We start from the raw sequence: 16,411 nt of genomic DNA, 5'->3' as shown, positions 1-16,411 counted from the left end.
CCAAAATGTGTGGCGCATTATGAAGCGTAAAATACGACAACAAGACCCCGGACTGTTGAACAACTTAAGCTGTACATCAAGCAAAAATGGTAAAGAATTCCACTTTCCCAAAGCTTCAACAATTAGTTTCCTCAGTTCCCAAGCGTTTATTGAGTGTTGTTAAAAGAAAATGTGACGTAACACAGTGGTGAACATGCCCTTTCCCAACTACTTTGGCACGTGTTGCAGCCATGAAATTCTAAGTTAATTATTATTTGCAAAAAAAAATAAAAGTTTATGAGTTTGAACATCAAATATCTTGTCTTTGTAGTGCATTCAATTGAATATGGGTTGAAAAGGATTTGCAAATCATTGTATACCGTTTATATTTACATCCAACACAATTTCCCAACTCATATGGAAATGGGGTTTATAGGATAGAAGAATATGGACTGTATAGGGGATGTAGGATGGGGGATGTAGGATAGAAGGATATAGGATAAAGATGTAGGATAGACAGATGTAGGACAGGGGAAGTAAACCAGAGGATGTAGGATATAAGGATCTAGGATGCATAATGTATGTAGGAAGGATGTAGGATAGAGGATGTACGACAGTGGATAGCGAATGTAGGACAGTGGTTAGAGAAAGCAGGATAGCAGGATGTAGGATAAAAGAATAGGGACTGTATAGGGGATGTAGGATAAAAGATGTTGGATTGGGGATCTAGTATAGATGATCTAGGATAAAAGGATGTAAGATAGAGGATATAGGATATGGGATGTAGAATAGAAAGATGTAGGATAGGGGAAGTAGGACAGGGGATGAAGGAATGTAGGATAGAGGATAGGGATATGGGATGTAGGATAGAAGGATGTAGGATAGGGGAAGTGGGACAGGGGATGAAGGAATGTAGGATAGAGGATGTAAAACAGAGGATATAGGACAGATAATGTACAATAGGGGAAGTAAGAAAGAGGGATGTAGTATAGGGAATGTAGGATAGAAGATGTAGGATGTAGGATAGAGGATGTAATATGGCCTAAAAATGACATTTCTAAAAAATTTGATTTCTGATTTTCCGGATTTTATGCCTTACTTCTTAAAATTACCAATAAATACAAATGACAACAATAATTCAAAACAAGTTTTGCTTTTATTTGATCAAAAACTACTTAGGAGACAAACTGCATCTTAGTCTTAGCAAAATTAAATTTTTTATAAATGTGTTCTTTTTATAACAGATATATACTTTTATATATATTCAGTGTTGGGCAATAGCTCGTAACATGTAGCGAAGCTACGTAGCTTAACTACATTTGCCAGGAGTTTCACTTTTTAAACAAGTAGCGATTTCCGAAGCTTAGCTATTTTTAGACCCATGTAGGGAGTAGCTTAGCTACAAAGCTACAAGATACAAAAAGAGAGAGGTAGAACACAAAGAGAAAAGAAAGAGAAATGGACTAGTGCAACTCCACGGGCAGGGGACAAAAAAAATATGAGAAAAATTAATTATGATTTTTTTGGTTTGCGTGAAAGAAAATACATGATGATTGGTTGGTTTACTATGATGAGTCACGATTGGTTAAGATTAGGGCAAAACATTACAGACAGGCCAAGATAGTGGGGGTCATCGAACCAAGAAGAGAAATTACAACAGAAATGCACTTCCCACATGACGACGAGGGAGCCGGAGAAAAGAAGAGGGAATATTGAAGCAGGCAATTAAAAAGTTAAAAACCTGGTGGTAGATAGCAGAGGGATTCTCTTACTTAGATTTTACTTTAAGCGATGCAGACAACGTCGAGGAAACCCACAATGAATTTACTTGGCCACATTTGGAAAAATGTATGCGTTTGGATAAAACAATGCCTAAAACATTCATTTCAGTTGTTTACCTTGAAAGCCCAAATAAAAACTGCTCTCGACATGGAAAACATGAAACACACATTTAAAAACACACATCAAGGTTAGTTGAGTTCAACCTTTACTGCACATAACTCTGATCAACTGTTCCCAAACAACCAACAAGTCATTGCTTTTATGTCAAGCTACAGATAGACACTGTTTTGTTTACTCAAGGCAGAGAAAATTAATAGCATCATAGGGTTGGGCAAAAGAAACAGCACTCTAAAATAAATACATACACTGGGGTGTGGGGACCTAAGAGAGAGTTGTCGGGTGTCCCCAGCTAAATGACAGTTAATAGTAATGGACCCTTTTTGGGGCTATTTGGTTCCATACGTACACTCTCAGTTACATTAGCATTATTACCTGTATAATAATTTAAAATGTAGAAGCTGGGAAATAATTGTATTTGGTTTAACTCTGTTTCACTGACAAGAAAATATGTTTACTATAAATATGTTCAGTTTTATTGATTTCTGTTCATGTATAGATGGAGGTTGTAAGAGGGGAAGGGCACTTTTAAAAAAAAAAAATGTGCCTATCATTCACAATTATTTGTAAAAGACATGGCAACGGATGTATTTTTTTTTATGTATTCTGAATATTAAATACATGCGATTAAAAGTCTGCTAACAATGGAGCCGCTCTACTCTGCCTATAAAGCCCTAAAAAAAAATCCAAACACCGCCATTAAGATTTTATACACATGATGTAAGTATGTATGTAATATGGTAACAGGCAGATGTAATATTTACATATTTTGATCATTTTAAGCATACACGGCACATTAATTAAAAAAATACATCACAAAGTTTGCTTTTTTTTTCTTCATCAGAGATTAGTAGTCACTGCAGACTTAATGAGAGCCAACAAACATAATAATACATTACTTACTGGGCCATATCTGCTGTCATTAGGATGCCGGCTGATAGAATCTTGTAATATTCCTGTTTAGATGAAGAATTAAGAAAAGGGAGGTGGAGCCAAGCACATTTTCGTGTCATTCTAACAATTAGCTGGTCTAAATTGGCTTTCAAAATGTACCAACTGGTTGGTATTTGCCTCAGCCTTCTTCTATCCAGGTGAGATGCATGATTTATGATCTACAATAAGCTTCCAAGGAGCAGGGAAGCAAGGAAACAGCAGACCACTCGATGATGTAAACATAGCAGCATAAACTGCGTTAGCGCTTATAATAACAATATCACTATTACTTGGTTAATTTTCAAGTCACGACATGTAAATCAAGTATTGTTGGCACTTTTTGGATTGTTATTTATTGGGTTTTATGGTAGGAATAGAGGACCTCCCATTGGTCGCGCTTTGAGCTGACTTTTATTTACATGCATTAAAAAAAATCCATCCGTCGTCATGTCTTTCATAATGATGATGAACAATAGGCAAAGTTCCAAAAATGTGAAGTTACCCTTTAATGTCTTTTTTGTGAGACTAATGTTTTGTTCCTTTGGCCAGGTTATTATTGCTACTGTGGTTTTTGATAAAACAGTAATTTTTACTGTGCTGAAAATTCATCATTAGAGGATATACTATGGTGTTTATTTATCCTTATTCTTATATCACTGCCTTTTATTTAATTTGTTTCTCCTTAATTTTGTACCTGGTACACAATTTAAAAGAAATGTTAAAAAGCCAGACAAAGGGCATGTTTCTAGCTAGTTTTTATTCTGATAAACAATCAAACTGAGCATTTTCCCTTGTTTGTTTGGTTGTACATTAAATTATATATTTATATAATGTAACTTTAATGTAGCAAGCTACTTATGCCGCGTAGCTTGTTAAGTGTAGCTTGCTACAATTCTCTGGAGATAGCTTCCCCTGTGGCTCAGCTACATTTAATGAAGATTAACTTGCAGCATAGCTTACTACATTTTCCCAGTAGCTTGCCCATCACTATATATATTGGACTACGTATAGACCAGGGGTCTGCAACCTGCGGCTGTGGAGTCGCACGCAGCTATTTTATCACTCGGTTGTGGCTCCAGGTAGTTTATGCTTCTGTGTAGTCGTCACTAAGCTGTCCCTTGAATCTTTCAAAGTTCTGCATCAGCCATTCAATTCTAGGGGAACTGTTTTCTGGCGAGATATAATGACATTTAAATTGTCATGATTTAGCTTGTAAGCTTCCTTTGTTGCTAATAAACAACAGTAACTAGAGAGTGATTGAGTTTTATTGGAACAGGTGCTGTGTGACACAACTTTAATTGCAAATAAACAAGGCATTTTTGCAAGGTCGGGCAGTATGACTCATGATAGGATCGCATCAACAGAGGATAAGTACTAAAATCCAACCAATTACAGCCTTTACCGCGTCGCTAATCTGCAAGGTTAGAACTATTTTTTAGGCGTTCGCCACACTACACAAGAGGATTCGGAGAGGGAGGACAGAGCTCGCCTTAATGCAGCAGCATAAATAAGTTGTAGGTATAATAAAGCAAAAATACAGAACCACTGATATGCCGAGTAAAGGAGAAACATGGAAAGAAAGGAGATGTGTGACAACCAGTGTTAGGCATAATACCGATACATAATAATGGTGTTACTAACACATACACAACTTTAGGGTGTAGAATAGAAGTGTGTAGTGTAGAATGATGTAAAATAGAAGAATGTAGGATAGAAGGATGTAGGGTAGAAGGACATAAAACATAGAAGACGTGGGATAGTCAATGTAGGACAGAAGGATAGAAGATAGAAATATGTAGGATAGAGGATGTACTGTGGGTTAAAATGATGTAAGACAGAAGGATTTAGGCGAAATGATGTAAGATTAAAAAAATATGTCGGATAGAGGATGAAGGGTGTAGGACAGAAATATTTAGGACAAAGCATGTAGAACAGAAGAATGAAGGACAAAGCATGTAGGATAGAGGATGAAGGATCTCGGACAGAAAGATATAAGATAAAAGGATGTACGATAGAGGATGCAGGACAAAGAGGATATAAGATGTAGGACATAGGACAGAAGGATGTCAGACAGAGAGATATAGGACAAAAGGATGTAGGATAGAGGATGAAGGACAAAAAGGATGTAGGATAGAGGATGTACAATGTAAGATAGTAGGATGTAGGAAAAAGGATGAATGATGTGAGACAGAAGGATGTAGGATAAGGGATGTATGTAGAAAAGATAGAGGATGTAGGACGTAGGATTGAGGATGTAGGCTATAGAATGTAGGACAGAGGATGAAGGATGTAGGAAATAAATATTTAGGATAAAAGCATGTAGGATAGAGGATGTCGGACGTCGGACAGAAAGATATAGGATAAAAGGATATAGGATAGAGGATGTCGGACAGAAGGATGTAGGATAGGGGATGTATGTAGGAAGGAAGGGTGTAGGATAGAAGAAGTAGGAAGGTTCTATTTGCTATTTGGGGTATGTTCACTCTCAGTGTGCCTGTCATGGCTGTCAGCTCTGTTAGAATGTGAAATGTGTCACAGACATGCTCGAGTCAATGAAGCTGCAAGAAGTGAATTTAGATCAGCTTCAAGCAGCCAGCAACAAGGAACAAGTGGGCAGGAAGGCTGAGCATTGACACTACGTTTCCCATAATGCACTTTGGCACCTGCTTTACTCAGCAAACTGAAAAGTATTTATTCATTATTGTTAGCTCATCATTTATATTTGTTTCATAGAGTAATCATCTAATCCATCCTTGCCATCTGAGAAACATATGCACAGGAAGTTACATGAAATGAAAGCACTCACATTTGAAACAGACTTCTTAGTCAACATACCCTATTAACATTGCTTTACTTCTTATTACACATTTATGAACCCCTAAAATGTGATGTAAAACCTAATAAAGCGTTTATGATGAATATTTGTAGTTACAATACGTTCTATTTTCATATATGGTGCGGTGTACAGTAGGAAGGAGATTCATATGGTCCCATTTGTCGCGTTTTAGCTGACACATGAAACGCGACAAATTTGGGGTCGGGCGATGGACTATCTACTTTAGCCGCCAGACAGCATTAGAGTGTTGAATATCTTAAAATGTATCTTAGGGCAGTGGTGGAGCGTCAGGGTGAGCAAGGTCTTCTCTGCTGGCCTAACATAACCAGCAATCATGATCATAATTAAAGATAAAAGTAATTTTTAATTTACTTTCCCTAAATATCTAAAATTATTCATATTTTCTTCATGTCATATTATGCTCCTTCCAATGCTGTTGTTTTTATGTTACAGTTTGTATCCAATCAGAATTCAGCTATCAGCCTATCTTGCCGATTGTATTGTACCATATGTCCCAGCAAGGAATCTGCGTTCACAGGACTCGGGCTTATTAGTGATTCCCAGAGCCCAAAAAAAGTCTGCGGGCTATAGAGCGTTTTACATTCGGGTTCCAGTACTCTGGAATGCCCTCCCGGTAACAGTTCGAGATGCTACCTCAGTAAAAGCATTTAAGTCTCATCTTAAAACTCATTTGTATACTCTAGCCTTTAAATAGACCCCCTTTTTAGACCAGTTGATATGCCGTTTCTTTTCTTTTTCTCCTCTGCCCCCCTCTCCCTTGTGGAGGGTGTGGGGGGGGGGGGGGGGGGGGGTCCGGGGATACACAGGTCCGGTGGCCATGGATGAATTATTGGCTGTCCAGAGTCGGGACCCACATATGCGGTCCTCTCCAAGGTTTCTCATAGTCATCATTGTCACTGTCACCGACGCCCCACTGGGTGAGTTTTTCCTTGCCCTTATGTGGGCTCTGTACCGAGGATGTCGTTGTGGTTTGTGCAGCCCTTTGAGACACTTGTGATTTAGGGCTATATAAATAAACTTTGATTGATTGAGCTATCTTATGTTGTCATGAGGGCTGGGTAATATGGCCTTTTTTTAATATCGCGATATCTTAAGGCCATATCGCGAGACACGATATATATCTCTATTTTGCCTTGGCCTTGGATTAACACTTGATACATATAATTACAGCAGTATGATGATTCTATGTGTTTACATTAGAACATTATTGTTCATACTGCATTAATATATGCTCATTTTAAACGTTTATGCAGAGAAGGAAATCACAACTAAAAAAATCACTATTTTTTTCTCATACGGTGTTGATGTGTAAATGTTTGCCTCGGCACTTTTATGGTATGGGCGTGTGACACCAAATGGAGATGTTGAAATGCGGAGTAAGCACTCTTCATTCTCTAGTGGGTGACTTTTCAAGTGATGCCTAATATTAGCAGTAATGCTACATTTTGTAGCAACGCTTGTGCCCCACACTTGACAAATTAAAGTTGTCTATTCGACATCTTGCCGCTTGAAGCCTTCATTTGTTACCAGATTCGCACCTTCTTTTTCTCGTATTACCACTCGCACGGCTCCGCTAGCATCACAGCTAACATTACCCATACTGCTACCTCTCTGCTCCGCGAAGGCGTATGGGTATGTGACATGACAGTATGTGACGTATGTAAGAAGGTGCGCTGACAGTCTATGAGAAGGAGACACAAGGAGTGGGAAGAGCCTGTAGTGTAATGCCCGCAGCCAAAAGCAACCGCGTTGAGAACGTATACTCGAATATCACGATATAGTCATTTTCTATATCGCACAGACACAAACCCGCGATATATAGCGTATATCGATATATCGCCCAGCTCTACCCCGAACACACATCAAAAGCGGTAAAGGAATGGCTAAATCAGGTTAGAATTAAGGTTTTATAATGGCCTTCCCAAAGTCCTGACTTAAACGTGTGGACAATGCTGAAGAAACAAGTCCGTCAGAAAACCAAGAAATTTAGCTGAACTGCACCAATTTTGTCAAGAGGAGTCCTCAAAAATTTAAAAATTGCTGTATGTATACCTCTGACCGAGCAGATTTGGTCACATTTTCAGTAATAAATAATAAATCATAATAAATTCATAATGGAACCAAACTTCATAAATGTTTTTTGGGGACCAACAAGTATGTGCTCCAATCACTCTATCACAAAGAAATAAAAGAGTTGTAAAAATTATTGGGAAATCATTATGTTCTTTAAAAGTGAATGTAAACTTTTGACTTAAAAGCAGTGGTTCTCAAAAGGGGGTACGAGTACCCCTGGGGGGGGATATGCCAAGGGGTATGTGAGATTTTTTTTTTTAATTTCTAAAAATAGCAACAATTCAAAAATCCTTTGTAAATATATTTATTAAATAATACTTCAACAAAATATGAATGTAAGTTCATAAACTGTGAAAAAAATACAAAAATGCAATATTCAGTGTTGACAGCTAGATTTTTTGTTCCATAAATATTGATGTTAAAGATTTATTTTTTCGTGAAGAAATGTTTAGAATTAAGTTCATGAATCCAGATGGATCTGTATTACAATCTCCAAAGAGGGCACTTTAAGTTGATGTGTAGAAATCTTTATTTATAATTGAATCACTTGTTTATTTTTCAACAAGTTTTTAGTTATATTTATATCTTTTTTCCAAATAATTCAAGAAAGACCACTACAAATGAGCAATAATTTACACTGTTATACAATTTAATAAATCAGAAACTGATAACATAGTGCTGTATTTTACTTCTTTTATCTCTTTTTTTCAACCAAAAATGCTATGCTCTGATTAGGGGGTACTTGAATTAAAAAAATGTTCACAGGGGGTACATCACTGAAAAAAGGTTGAAAACCACTGACTTAGAGTGTACATTTAAACCATACGCTCTACACTGCCGTACCTTCCTCTCCCACGAGATCCACTCAGCAACGGGGCCATATGAATCCCTTCCTCCCTATAATTTACCCCTCTAATATGATTAACGCGATATTGTTTGAAATGTTTAAGCCAAGCGTTGCCTTGGCAACAGTCACAGCAGGCAGACCACCAGTGACCTTCTTGGTTAACGATTCGGAGGACCCACCCACACTTTATGAGGAGAAGCTGCTGGAACAAGCAAAATATTAGACAATAAATCAACATCAAACCGTCATCCAAGTTTGAACGGGGTACTACAAGACGGCTTCTTAGCACTAGCAACCATCCTTGTTTGTTTACTTGTCATGCTGAGTCAGTCAGGATAATTACTGTTGGAGGTAATCAACACTCTTTCTTATTAGTGATGAGGATGATAATAGGAGACAAAAACACAAGAAGCTGCAGCTCATGAGATGTCCTCCAGCTTCTACACACTCTACTTATGTAACATGACCACATAAATCAGGGGTCGGCAAATTTCAGCATACAAAGAGCCATCGGAGCTCATTTCACCCCAAATAAAACCAACTTAGAGCCATGAACTTTGTTAGATTCCTGAAACGACGATAACACCACTTTTAGTTTCCTTACACTTGTGCTACAGGACTTATGAAATCAAACAATTATTGGATTTATTTCTGGGTATAACGAAGCAAATCATCAAATTATTTTGACCATTAGAAACAAAATACACTGTTCTTTCCCTTATTAATGAATAGAAGGATAAAAATTAACTCATACCAATATTCTGAAGGCATACTTTCCATGAATTGATTAACATGGACCCCGACTTAAACAAGTTGAAAAAGTTATTCGGTTGTTTCCATTTAGTGGTCAATTGTACGGAATATGTACTGTACTGTACAATCTACTAATACAAGTTTCAATCAATCAATCAATCAATCAATGCAACTATGGCATATTCATTTGACAATAACTTGAAAACAACTACCTAGTCATCAATAAAAACAACAAATTAATAAAACTGTAAGTATCTCTTTTTTGATCAGCCCATTGCTAAGGGTTGACCGCTAAAAATAATTCAATTGCATGGCAGCCAGAGATGTCACATAAGGGCTGTGACGTACATTTCCATCGACAATATATTCAATTGTGTTTTATTTTCCTATGACAAGATCCAAGAACTCTCCAAAACAACTGTTAAAGGTTACTGAAATGAGATTTTCTTATTTAAACGGGGATAGCAGGTCCATTCTATGTGCCATACTTGATCATTTCGCGATATTGCCATATTTTTGCTGAAAGGCTTTAGTAGAGAACATCGACGATAAAGTTTGCAACTTTTGGTGCTGATTAAAAAGCCTTGCCTTTACCGAAGTCGCAGACGATGACGTCACAAGGGTGAGGGCTCCTCACTACCTCACATTGTTTTTAATGGGAGCCTCCAGCAGTAAGAGCTATTCGGACCGAGAAAACGACAATTTCCCCATTAATTTGAGCGAGGATGAAAGATTCGTGGATGATGATATTGATAGCGATGGACTAGAAAAAAAAAAGAAAAGAAAAGGCGATTGGTTTGGGACGGATTCAGATGTTTTTAGACACATTTACTAGGATAATTCTGGGAAATCCCTTATCTGCCTATTGTGTTGTTAGTGTTTTAGTGAGATTATATAGTACCTGATAGTCGGAGGGGTGTGGCCACGGGTGTCTTGAGGCCAGTCTCTGAGGGAAGTCGACGGCAGCTGCATGGACGGCGCAAGCTCAGCTGATCTCCGGTAAGAGGCGACTTTTTACCACAATTTTCTCACCGAAACCTGCTGGTTGACGAGTGGTCGAGAACCATGTTCGCTTGACCGCTCTGATCCTTAGTAAAGCTCAACCTCCGGGAATTTTAAACAAGGAATCACCGTGTGTTTGTGTGGTTCCCAACTCCATCTTTCTACTTTGACTTCTCCATTATTAATTGAACAAATTGCAAAGGATTCAGCAACACAGATGTCCAGAATACTTTTTAATTGCGCTATGAAGAGAGACGACTTTTAGCCGCAAATGGTGCTGCGCTAATATGTCTTCTACAGTCCGTGACGTCACACGCGTCATCATTCCGCGACGTTTTCAACAAGAAACTCAGCGGGAAATTTAAAATTGCAATTTAGTAAACTAAACCAGCCGTATTGGCATGTGTTGCAATGTTAATATTTCATCATTGATATATATACAAAAAAAAAAATACTTAGATTTATATTGCGCTTTTCTAAACACTCAAAGCGTTCACAGAGAAGTGGGACTCAACATTAATTCACACCTGGTGGTGGTAAGCTACATCAGTAGCCACAGCTGCCCTGGGGTAGACTGACGGAAGTGTGGCTGCCAGTTTGCGCCTACGGCCCCTCCGACCGCCACCTATCAATTATTCATCATTCATTCACCAGTGTGAGCGGCACCGGGGGCAAAGGGTGAAGTGTAATGCCCAAGTACACAACGGCAGCGATTTTTTGGATGTCAATAAGTGGGAAGCGAACATGCAACCCTCAGGTTTCTGGCCGCCCGCCCCCATAGAAACCATCAAACTGTGTGGTCGGTAGTAGTGGGTTTCAGTAGGCCTTTAAATTCAAATGAACTAACTAAATAAAATGAAATAAAATAGATCAAGTAACAATTATTTGTGGACATCCATCCATCCATTTCCTACCGCTTATTCTCTTTTGGGGGCTCGGGGTGCGCTGGCGCCTATCTCAGCTACAATCGGGCGGAAGGTAGCTGAGATAGGCGCCAGCGCCCCCCGCGACCCCAAAAGGGAATAAGCGGTAGAAAATGGATGGATGGATGGACATTTGGTTTCAAAGCCAAAGTGAGCCACGGCGCAGGCATGAAAGAGCCAAATGCGGCTCCAGAGCCACGGGTTGCAGACCCCTTACACACAACCTGTGTTTACCATATGGCTGTAAATATTTAGGTTGGCCTCCATCAACTCTAATTATAAACAGTATAATAAACATTGCATCTTTATGGTGAAAATATATATTTGTCATTGTTACTTGACATTAATACCCATTGTTATCACAATTACATGTTTTTTACACGTTTAAGCACTTACAATGTTGTAAGTCTATTGTTATACACTGAATCCCATTTTGACGTCATAAATTATGAATTAAATTGAATGTGCGTTGTTTCGACAAATAGTCACGTGACCTGGGTGTCTGGCTAATTAGTTTCAGCTGGTGCAATGTATGCTGTTATAATGTTCCTGCACATCCAAGTTGTGCTTGTTTATTCTCAGGTTGTCTCTATATGACGACATTCGACGTGTTGGCGCGTTTAAAGAAACAACCAGCGGCGATTATTAAGGGAAAAAAAACCTTGAACATATAAACAAATCAAAAAGATCCAATTATTGACTCACCGAACCTCCGGTCGGCGGAGGCGGGGCAGGTCTGTAGGATGACGAAGAGGAAGATGGCGGAGGAAAGCAGCATGTCTATCGCGGGTTGTTGGTCTCACAAGGAAGACATGTCGTCTTAAAAGAACGTGTCATCCATTTTATCCACGGTGCTTGTCCTCTCGCGTGACACCGTCCTCGGTGGATGGAAGATGAGGAAGAGTGGATGCAGGGCGTTCCCTTTCCTCCTAATGATGCTGTTTGACACGCCTGACAATTATACGCACTCTACATCCGGCGGCGCGTTTCAAAATAAAAGTAGTGCGTGGTTGGGATACTGTGCAAATAATACTTGAAGGTAAAATAAATCAAAGGTACTTTCAGCACCACTTGTGCTGTAAGGTGTATGCGCCATGGACTAAATATTTGTGAGGGAGTTAAAGGCCTACTGAAATGAGATTTTCTTATTTAAACGGGAATAGAAGGTCCATTCTGTGTCATACTTGATAATTTCGTGATATTGCCATATTTTTGCTGAAAGGATTTAGTAGAGAACATCGACGATAAAGTTCGCAACTTTTGGTCGCTAATAAAAAAGCCTTTCCTATACCGGAAGTAGCAGACGATGTGGGCGTGATGTCACGGGTTGTAGGGCTCCTCACATTGTTTATAATCATAGCCACCAGCAACAAGAGCGATTCGGACCGAGAAAGCGACAATTTCCCCATTAATTTGAGCGAGGATGAAAGATTCGTGGATGAGGAAAGTTAGTGAAGCGCTAGGAAAAAAAGGCGACAGCAGTGGGAGCAATTCAGATGTTATTATACACATTTACTAGGATAATTCTGGAAAATCCCTTATCTGCTTATTGTGTTAGTGTTTTAGTGAGATTATAAAGTCATACCTGAAAGTCAGAGGGCTGCGGTGACAGCCAGTGTCTCTGAGGGAAGCCATATGGAGGAGCCAAGAAAGTCTCAGTTGCCTTTTTGACAGCTGCTGCAGGAAGACGCAAACTCCGCTCAAGTCTCCGGTAAGAGCATACTTAATATCAGAATTTTCTCATCCAAAAACTTGCTGGTTGACATGTGGTAGAGAAACATGTTCGCTTGACCGCTCTGTTCCATATTAAAGCTTCACAACAAAGAAACACCGGCTGTATTTTGGTTGCTAAAGGCAGCTGCAATCCACCGCTTTCCACCAACAGCATTCTTCTTTATAGTCTCCATTATTAATTGAACAAATTGCAAAAGATTCAGCAACACAGATGTCCAAAATACTGTGTAATTTTGCGATGAAAAGAGACGACTTTTAGCCGTGAGTGGTGCTGGGCTAAAATGTCTGCTTCAACCAATAACGTCACAAGCAGGCGTCATCATTATGCGACGTTTTCAACAAAATACTTCGCGGGAAATTTAAAATTGCAATTTAGCAAACTAAACCGGCCGTATTGGCATGTGTTGCAATGTTAAGATTTCATCATTGATATATAAACTATCAGACTGCATGCATGGTCGGTAGTAGTGGGTTTCAGTAGGCCTTTAAAAGAATGAAGGAGAAAAAAGCTTTGCTTGATAAAAAGGCTCTTTATTTCGTCTTCCAGGGTGGAGGATTCTTAGCGTTTTTAAGGCACAAAGTAGAAAACAAAGCAGCAGTCTTCATTTTCACCACACTAAATACTGTCTTTGTCATGGGTCTCCAGGGTTAGAGGCCACATGGGCCAAGTAAAAACTTGCGGCTGGCTGACTTTGGTATGACGTCATAAAAACATCACCTTTTAAGACTCGTCAACAAAATGTCAGCTATAACAAGAAACCATATTAAAAAAGTCTTAATGTGATATATGGTTGCATTTATGTGCAAGCAAAAGCACTCAGAAGTAAACTGTATTTGCAAATCTAGCCACTAGGCGGCACTGTGGTCTTTTCAAGATGCATGATTTGTACAGGAACATGGAGAAAGTCATACAGAATATGTATTTTCAGTGATTGCAAAATAAAAGCATCCTTACAATTCCTCACTCATTTTAACCCAGAAGAACCCAAAATGTGGGTTCCTTGGAGGTCAGATAATCCCTCAACACGTTGAAGGATGCGCAAACTGCGAGCACTGTACACTGGCTTCATTTAAGCTTCAAACTAAAAATATGCGGCAAACAAACTTGCTGCTGACTAAACAAAATGTGTGAAATGAAACCAGCGTAGTTTGGGCTTTTTTGTGACCAAAATTGTTTTAAAAATATTCAATGGTCTTTGGCAGTGGCGTTCCTGACTGCGTTTATCACAGGACATTTAAAAAACAACAACAAAAACCGCATGAAATTATAAACATTTGAAGAATACAGCGTGAATACAGAAGTCCAGCATTGTGGGACATATTTACAGAAGATATGTTATAAATAGAGTGTTTGCGTACTCTCCCTTTAGCCTTAAAGGGGAGGTGTGCCTTGCGACTGATGAGAGTACAAGAACATCAAAGCTGCTTTTCTAAAGGAAACCAGCACAAACAGGATGATGATGATTAGTCTATAACTGATGAGGCTTCCTCAGGCCGTCTTCACTCAGCTCATACCTGCATGAGACAATCATGCCAGGGAAACAATCACTAACTTCCACCCTGTCAACAAACCTATTTCAACTTTTCCAACACTCACCACCGTGTCCAGCCTTTAGCCATGTCCTCGACAACCATCTCCACTAGAACCTGACGGGCCAAAGTGGTTTTCTGATGAGCTTGGTCACATGATGTGGAGGGAACATGCAGGACGGACATACCTTTCCCAGAAGGCCCTTGTGTTTGTAAAGGAGCCCCCCGCTGTTCTTCACGGCCACGTCCAGCGTTCTTCTGTGGAGCTCCACCATAGACACGCTGAACTCAAAGCTGAAGCATAGATCAAAGTTCAATAATTAGAATGTTGACTTTGTAAATTTCAGCATGCTTCAATGCAGCCGGTTGTTGTACCGTATTTTTTGGACCATAGGGCGCACCGGATTATAAGGAGCACTGCCGATGAGCAGGTCTATTCAGGTCTTTTTTCATTCAAAAGTATTTAAGGTTTATAAAGCGCATTAAAGGGGTCCTATGATTTTATTTTCTAAATTGAAAACATTTCCTTGTGGTCTACATAACATGTGATGTTGGTTCCTTGGTCAAAACGTTGCATAGATTGTTTTACAAGTCGCTTTCTGACAGTCGCTTCAGGATGCGCTGTTTTGTGGGCGGTCTTATTTACGTGGCTCACCTTCGACAGCGTCTTCTCCTCCGTAATCTTTGTTGTAGCGGTGTAGCGTGCAAGGACGGGAGTTGAAGAAGTGTCAAAAGATGGAGCTAACTGTTTTAATGACATTCAGACTTTACTTAAATCAATAGAATAGAATGGATTAGAATAGAAGAGAAGAATAGAATAGAATGGACTTCATTGTCATTATATTTGCATATAACGAATTCAAAGACTCCAACTTTAGGTGTGGTAGTGGGAACAAATATAGGGTAAAATGAATAACACAAGAGGTAATAAAGGAAAAAAACTAACAATTGAAATAAACAAACTACTATCCAATATAAATATTAAGCAATCCTTTACAATATACAAAACACTATAGAAATAAAAAATACTGTACAATATACAGAACAAGACAAGAGTACCGAAGTAATAAATAACAATCAGTGTCGGACGTATTGCACTCGAAGGGTAGTATTACAGTAGGGTATTAGGGCAGGATATTGTATAGGGGTGAATTATTATTATTATTATTATAAGTTAGAATTCAACATGGTGACAGCTCTGGGAAAGAAGCTGTCTCTGAGCCTGTTTGTTCTGGCTCTGATGCACCTGTAGCGCCTGCCTGATGGTAGCAGGTCGAACAGGTGGAAGCCAGGGTGTGTGCTGTCTTTGATGATGTCTCACCGAAGACAAATCAACAATGGAGCAGCATCATCTCGTCCGTGGCTCACTCGTGCAAAAACGCCAGAAATGTGTCTCGTGAAAAACCGTCTGACCGGAACTCTCTAATAATTAAAGTTCTGTGAGTGAATTATGTAAACCCACTACACTGGTAGTTTTTAGCGAGATATACCGGTAAGTTAGAACTTTACACTACTTAGTAATACAAATGGCAACAGCGGAGGGTAAATGCCCCATAACAAAAAGATAGTGAAAAAGAAGAAGCTTATCGACTACGTAATCGACACGGACTACAGTGGCGGAAGTGCGCACATTTTCAGGACTTATGCAGATCCCAAATACACATTAGCAGGTACCAGAAAGTAAACAAAGTTAATTTTGCATTGTGAAACAAAACGCCAGATAGTATGTCTGGTCTGCTATTGGGTGCCATTTTGCGGTCCTTATACACACACCATCGTAATACTTGTATTTCTGACTACGGTAGCCTTTTTTGATTGATTGATTGATACTTTTATTAGTAGATTGCACAGTTCAGTACATATTCCGTACAATTGACCACT

At 39.1% G+C, this 16,411-nt stretch overlaps 2 protein-coding genes across 3 annotated transcripts in view; both read right to left on the bottom strand.

The window, feature by feature from the left end:
- The window catches only part of LOC133568675 (receptor-type tyrosine-protein phosphatase N2-like), a 163,270-nt gene extending 151,048 nt beyond the window's left edge, over positions 1 to 12,222 (bottom strand). The window contains exon 1 of the mRNA XM_061920760.1: positions 11,972 to 12,222. Coding sequence (XP_061776744.1) covers positions 11,972 to 12,044 — 73 coding nt within the window. The 5' untranslated portion in view covers positions 12,045 to 12,222. The remainder of the gene's footprint in view (positions 1 to 11,971) is intronic.
- Positions 12,223 to 13,510: 1,288 nt separating this feature from the next.
- LOC133568676 (extended synaptotagmin-2-like) overlaps positions 13,511 to 16,411 on the bottom strand; it is a 50,034-nt gene continuing 47,133 nt past the window's right edge. For both annotated transcript variants that reach the window (XM_061920761.1, XM_061920762.1), the window contains 3 exons: positions 14,719 to 14,824; positions 14,598 to 14,647; positions 13,511 to 14,515 (listed from right to left, as the gene is read on the bottom strand). In XM_061920761.1, the coding sequence (XP_061776745.1) occupies positions 14,470 to 14,515; positions 14,598 to 14,647; positions 14,719 to 14,824 (202 nt within the window). In that variant the 3' untranslated portion in view covers positions 13,511 to 14,469. The remainder of the gene's footprint in view (positions 14,516 to 14,597; positions 14,648 to 14,718; positions 14,825 to 16,411) is intronic.

This window comes from Nerophis ophidion, linkage group LG14, assembly GCF_033978795.1.
Source record: "Nerophis ophidion isolate RoL-2023_Sa linkage group LG14, RoL_Noph_v1.0, whole genome shotgun sequence".
Taxonomy (NCBI): domain Eukaryota; kingdom Metazoa; phylum Chordata; class Actinopteri; order Syngnathiformes; family Syngnathidae; genus Nerophis; species Nerophis ophidion.
The sequence above is the reverse complement of the archived record's forward strand: the minus strand, read 5'-3'. Positions and strand labels throughout refer to the sequence as shown.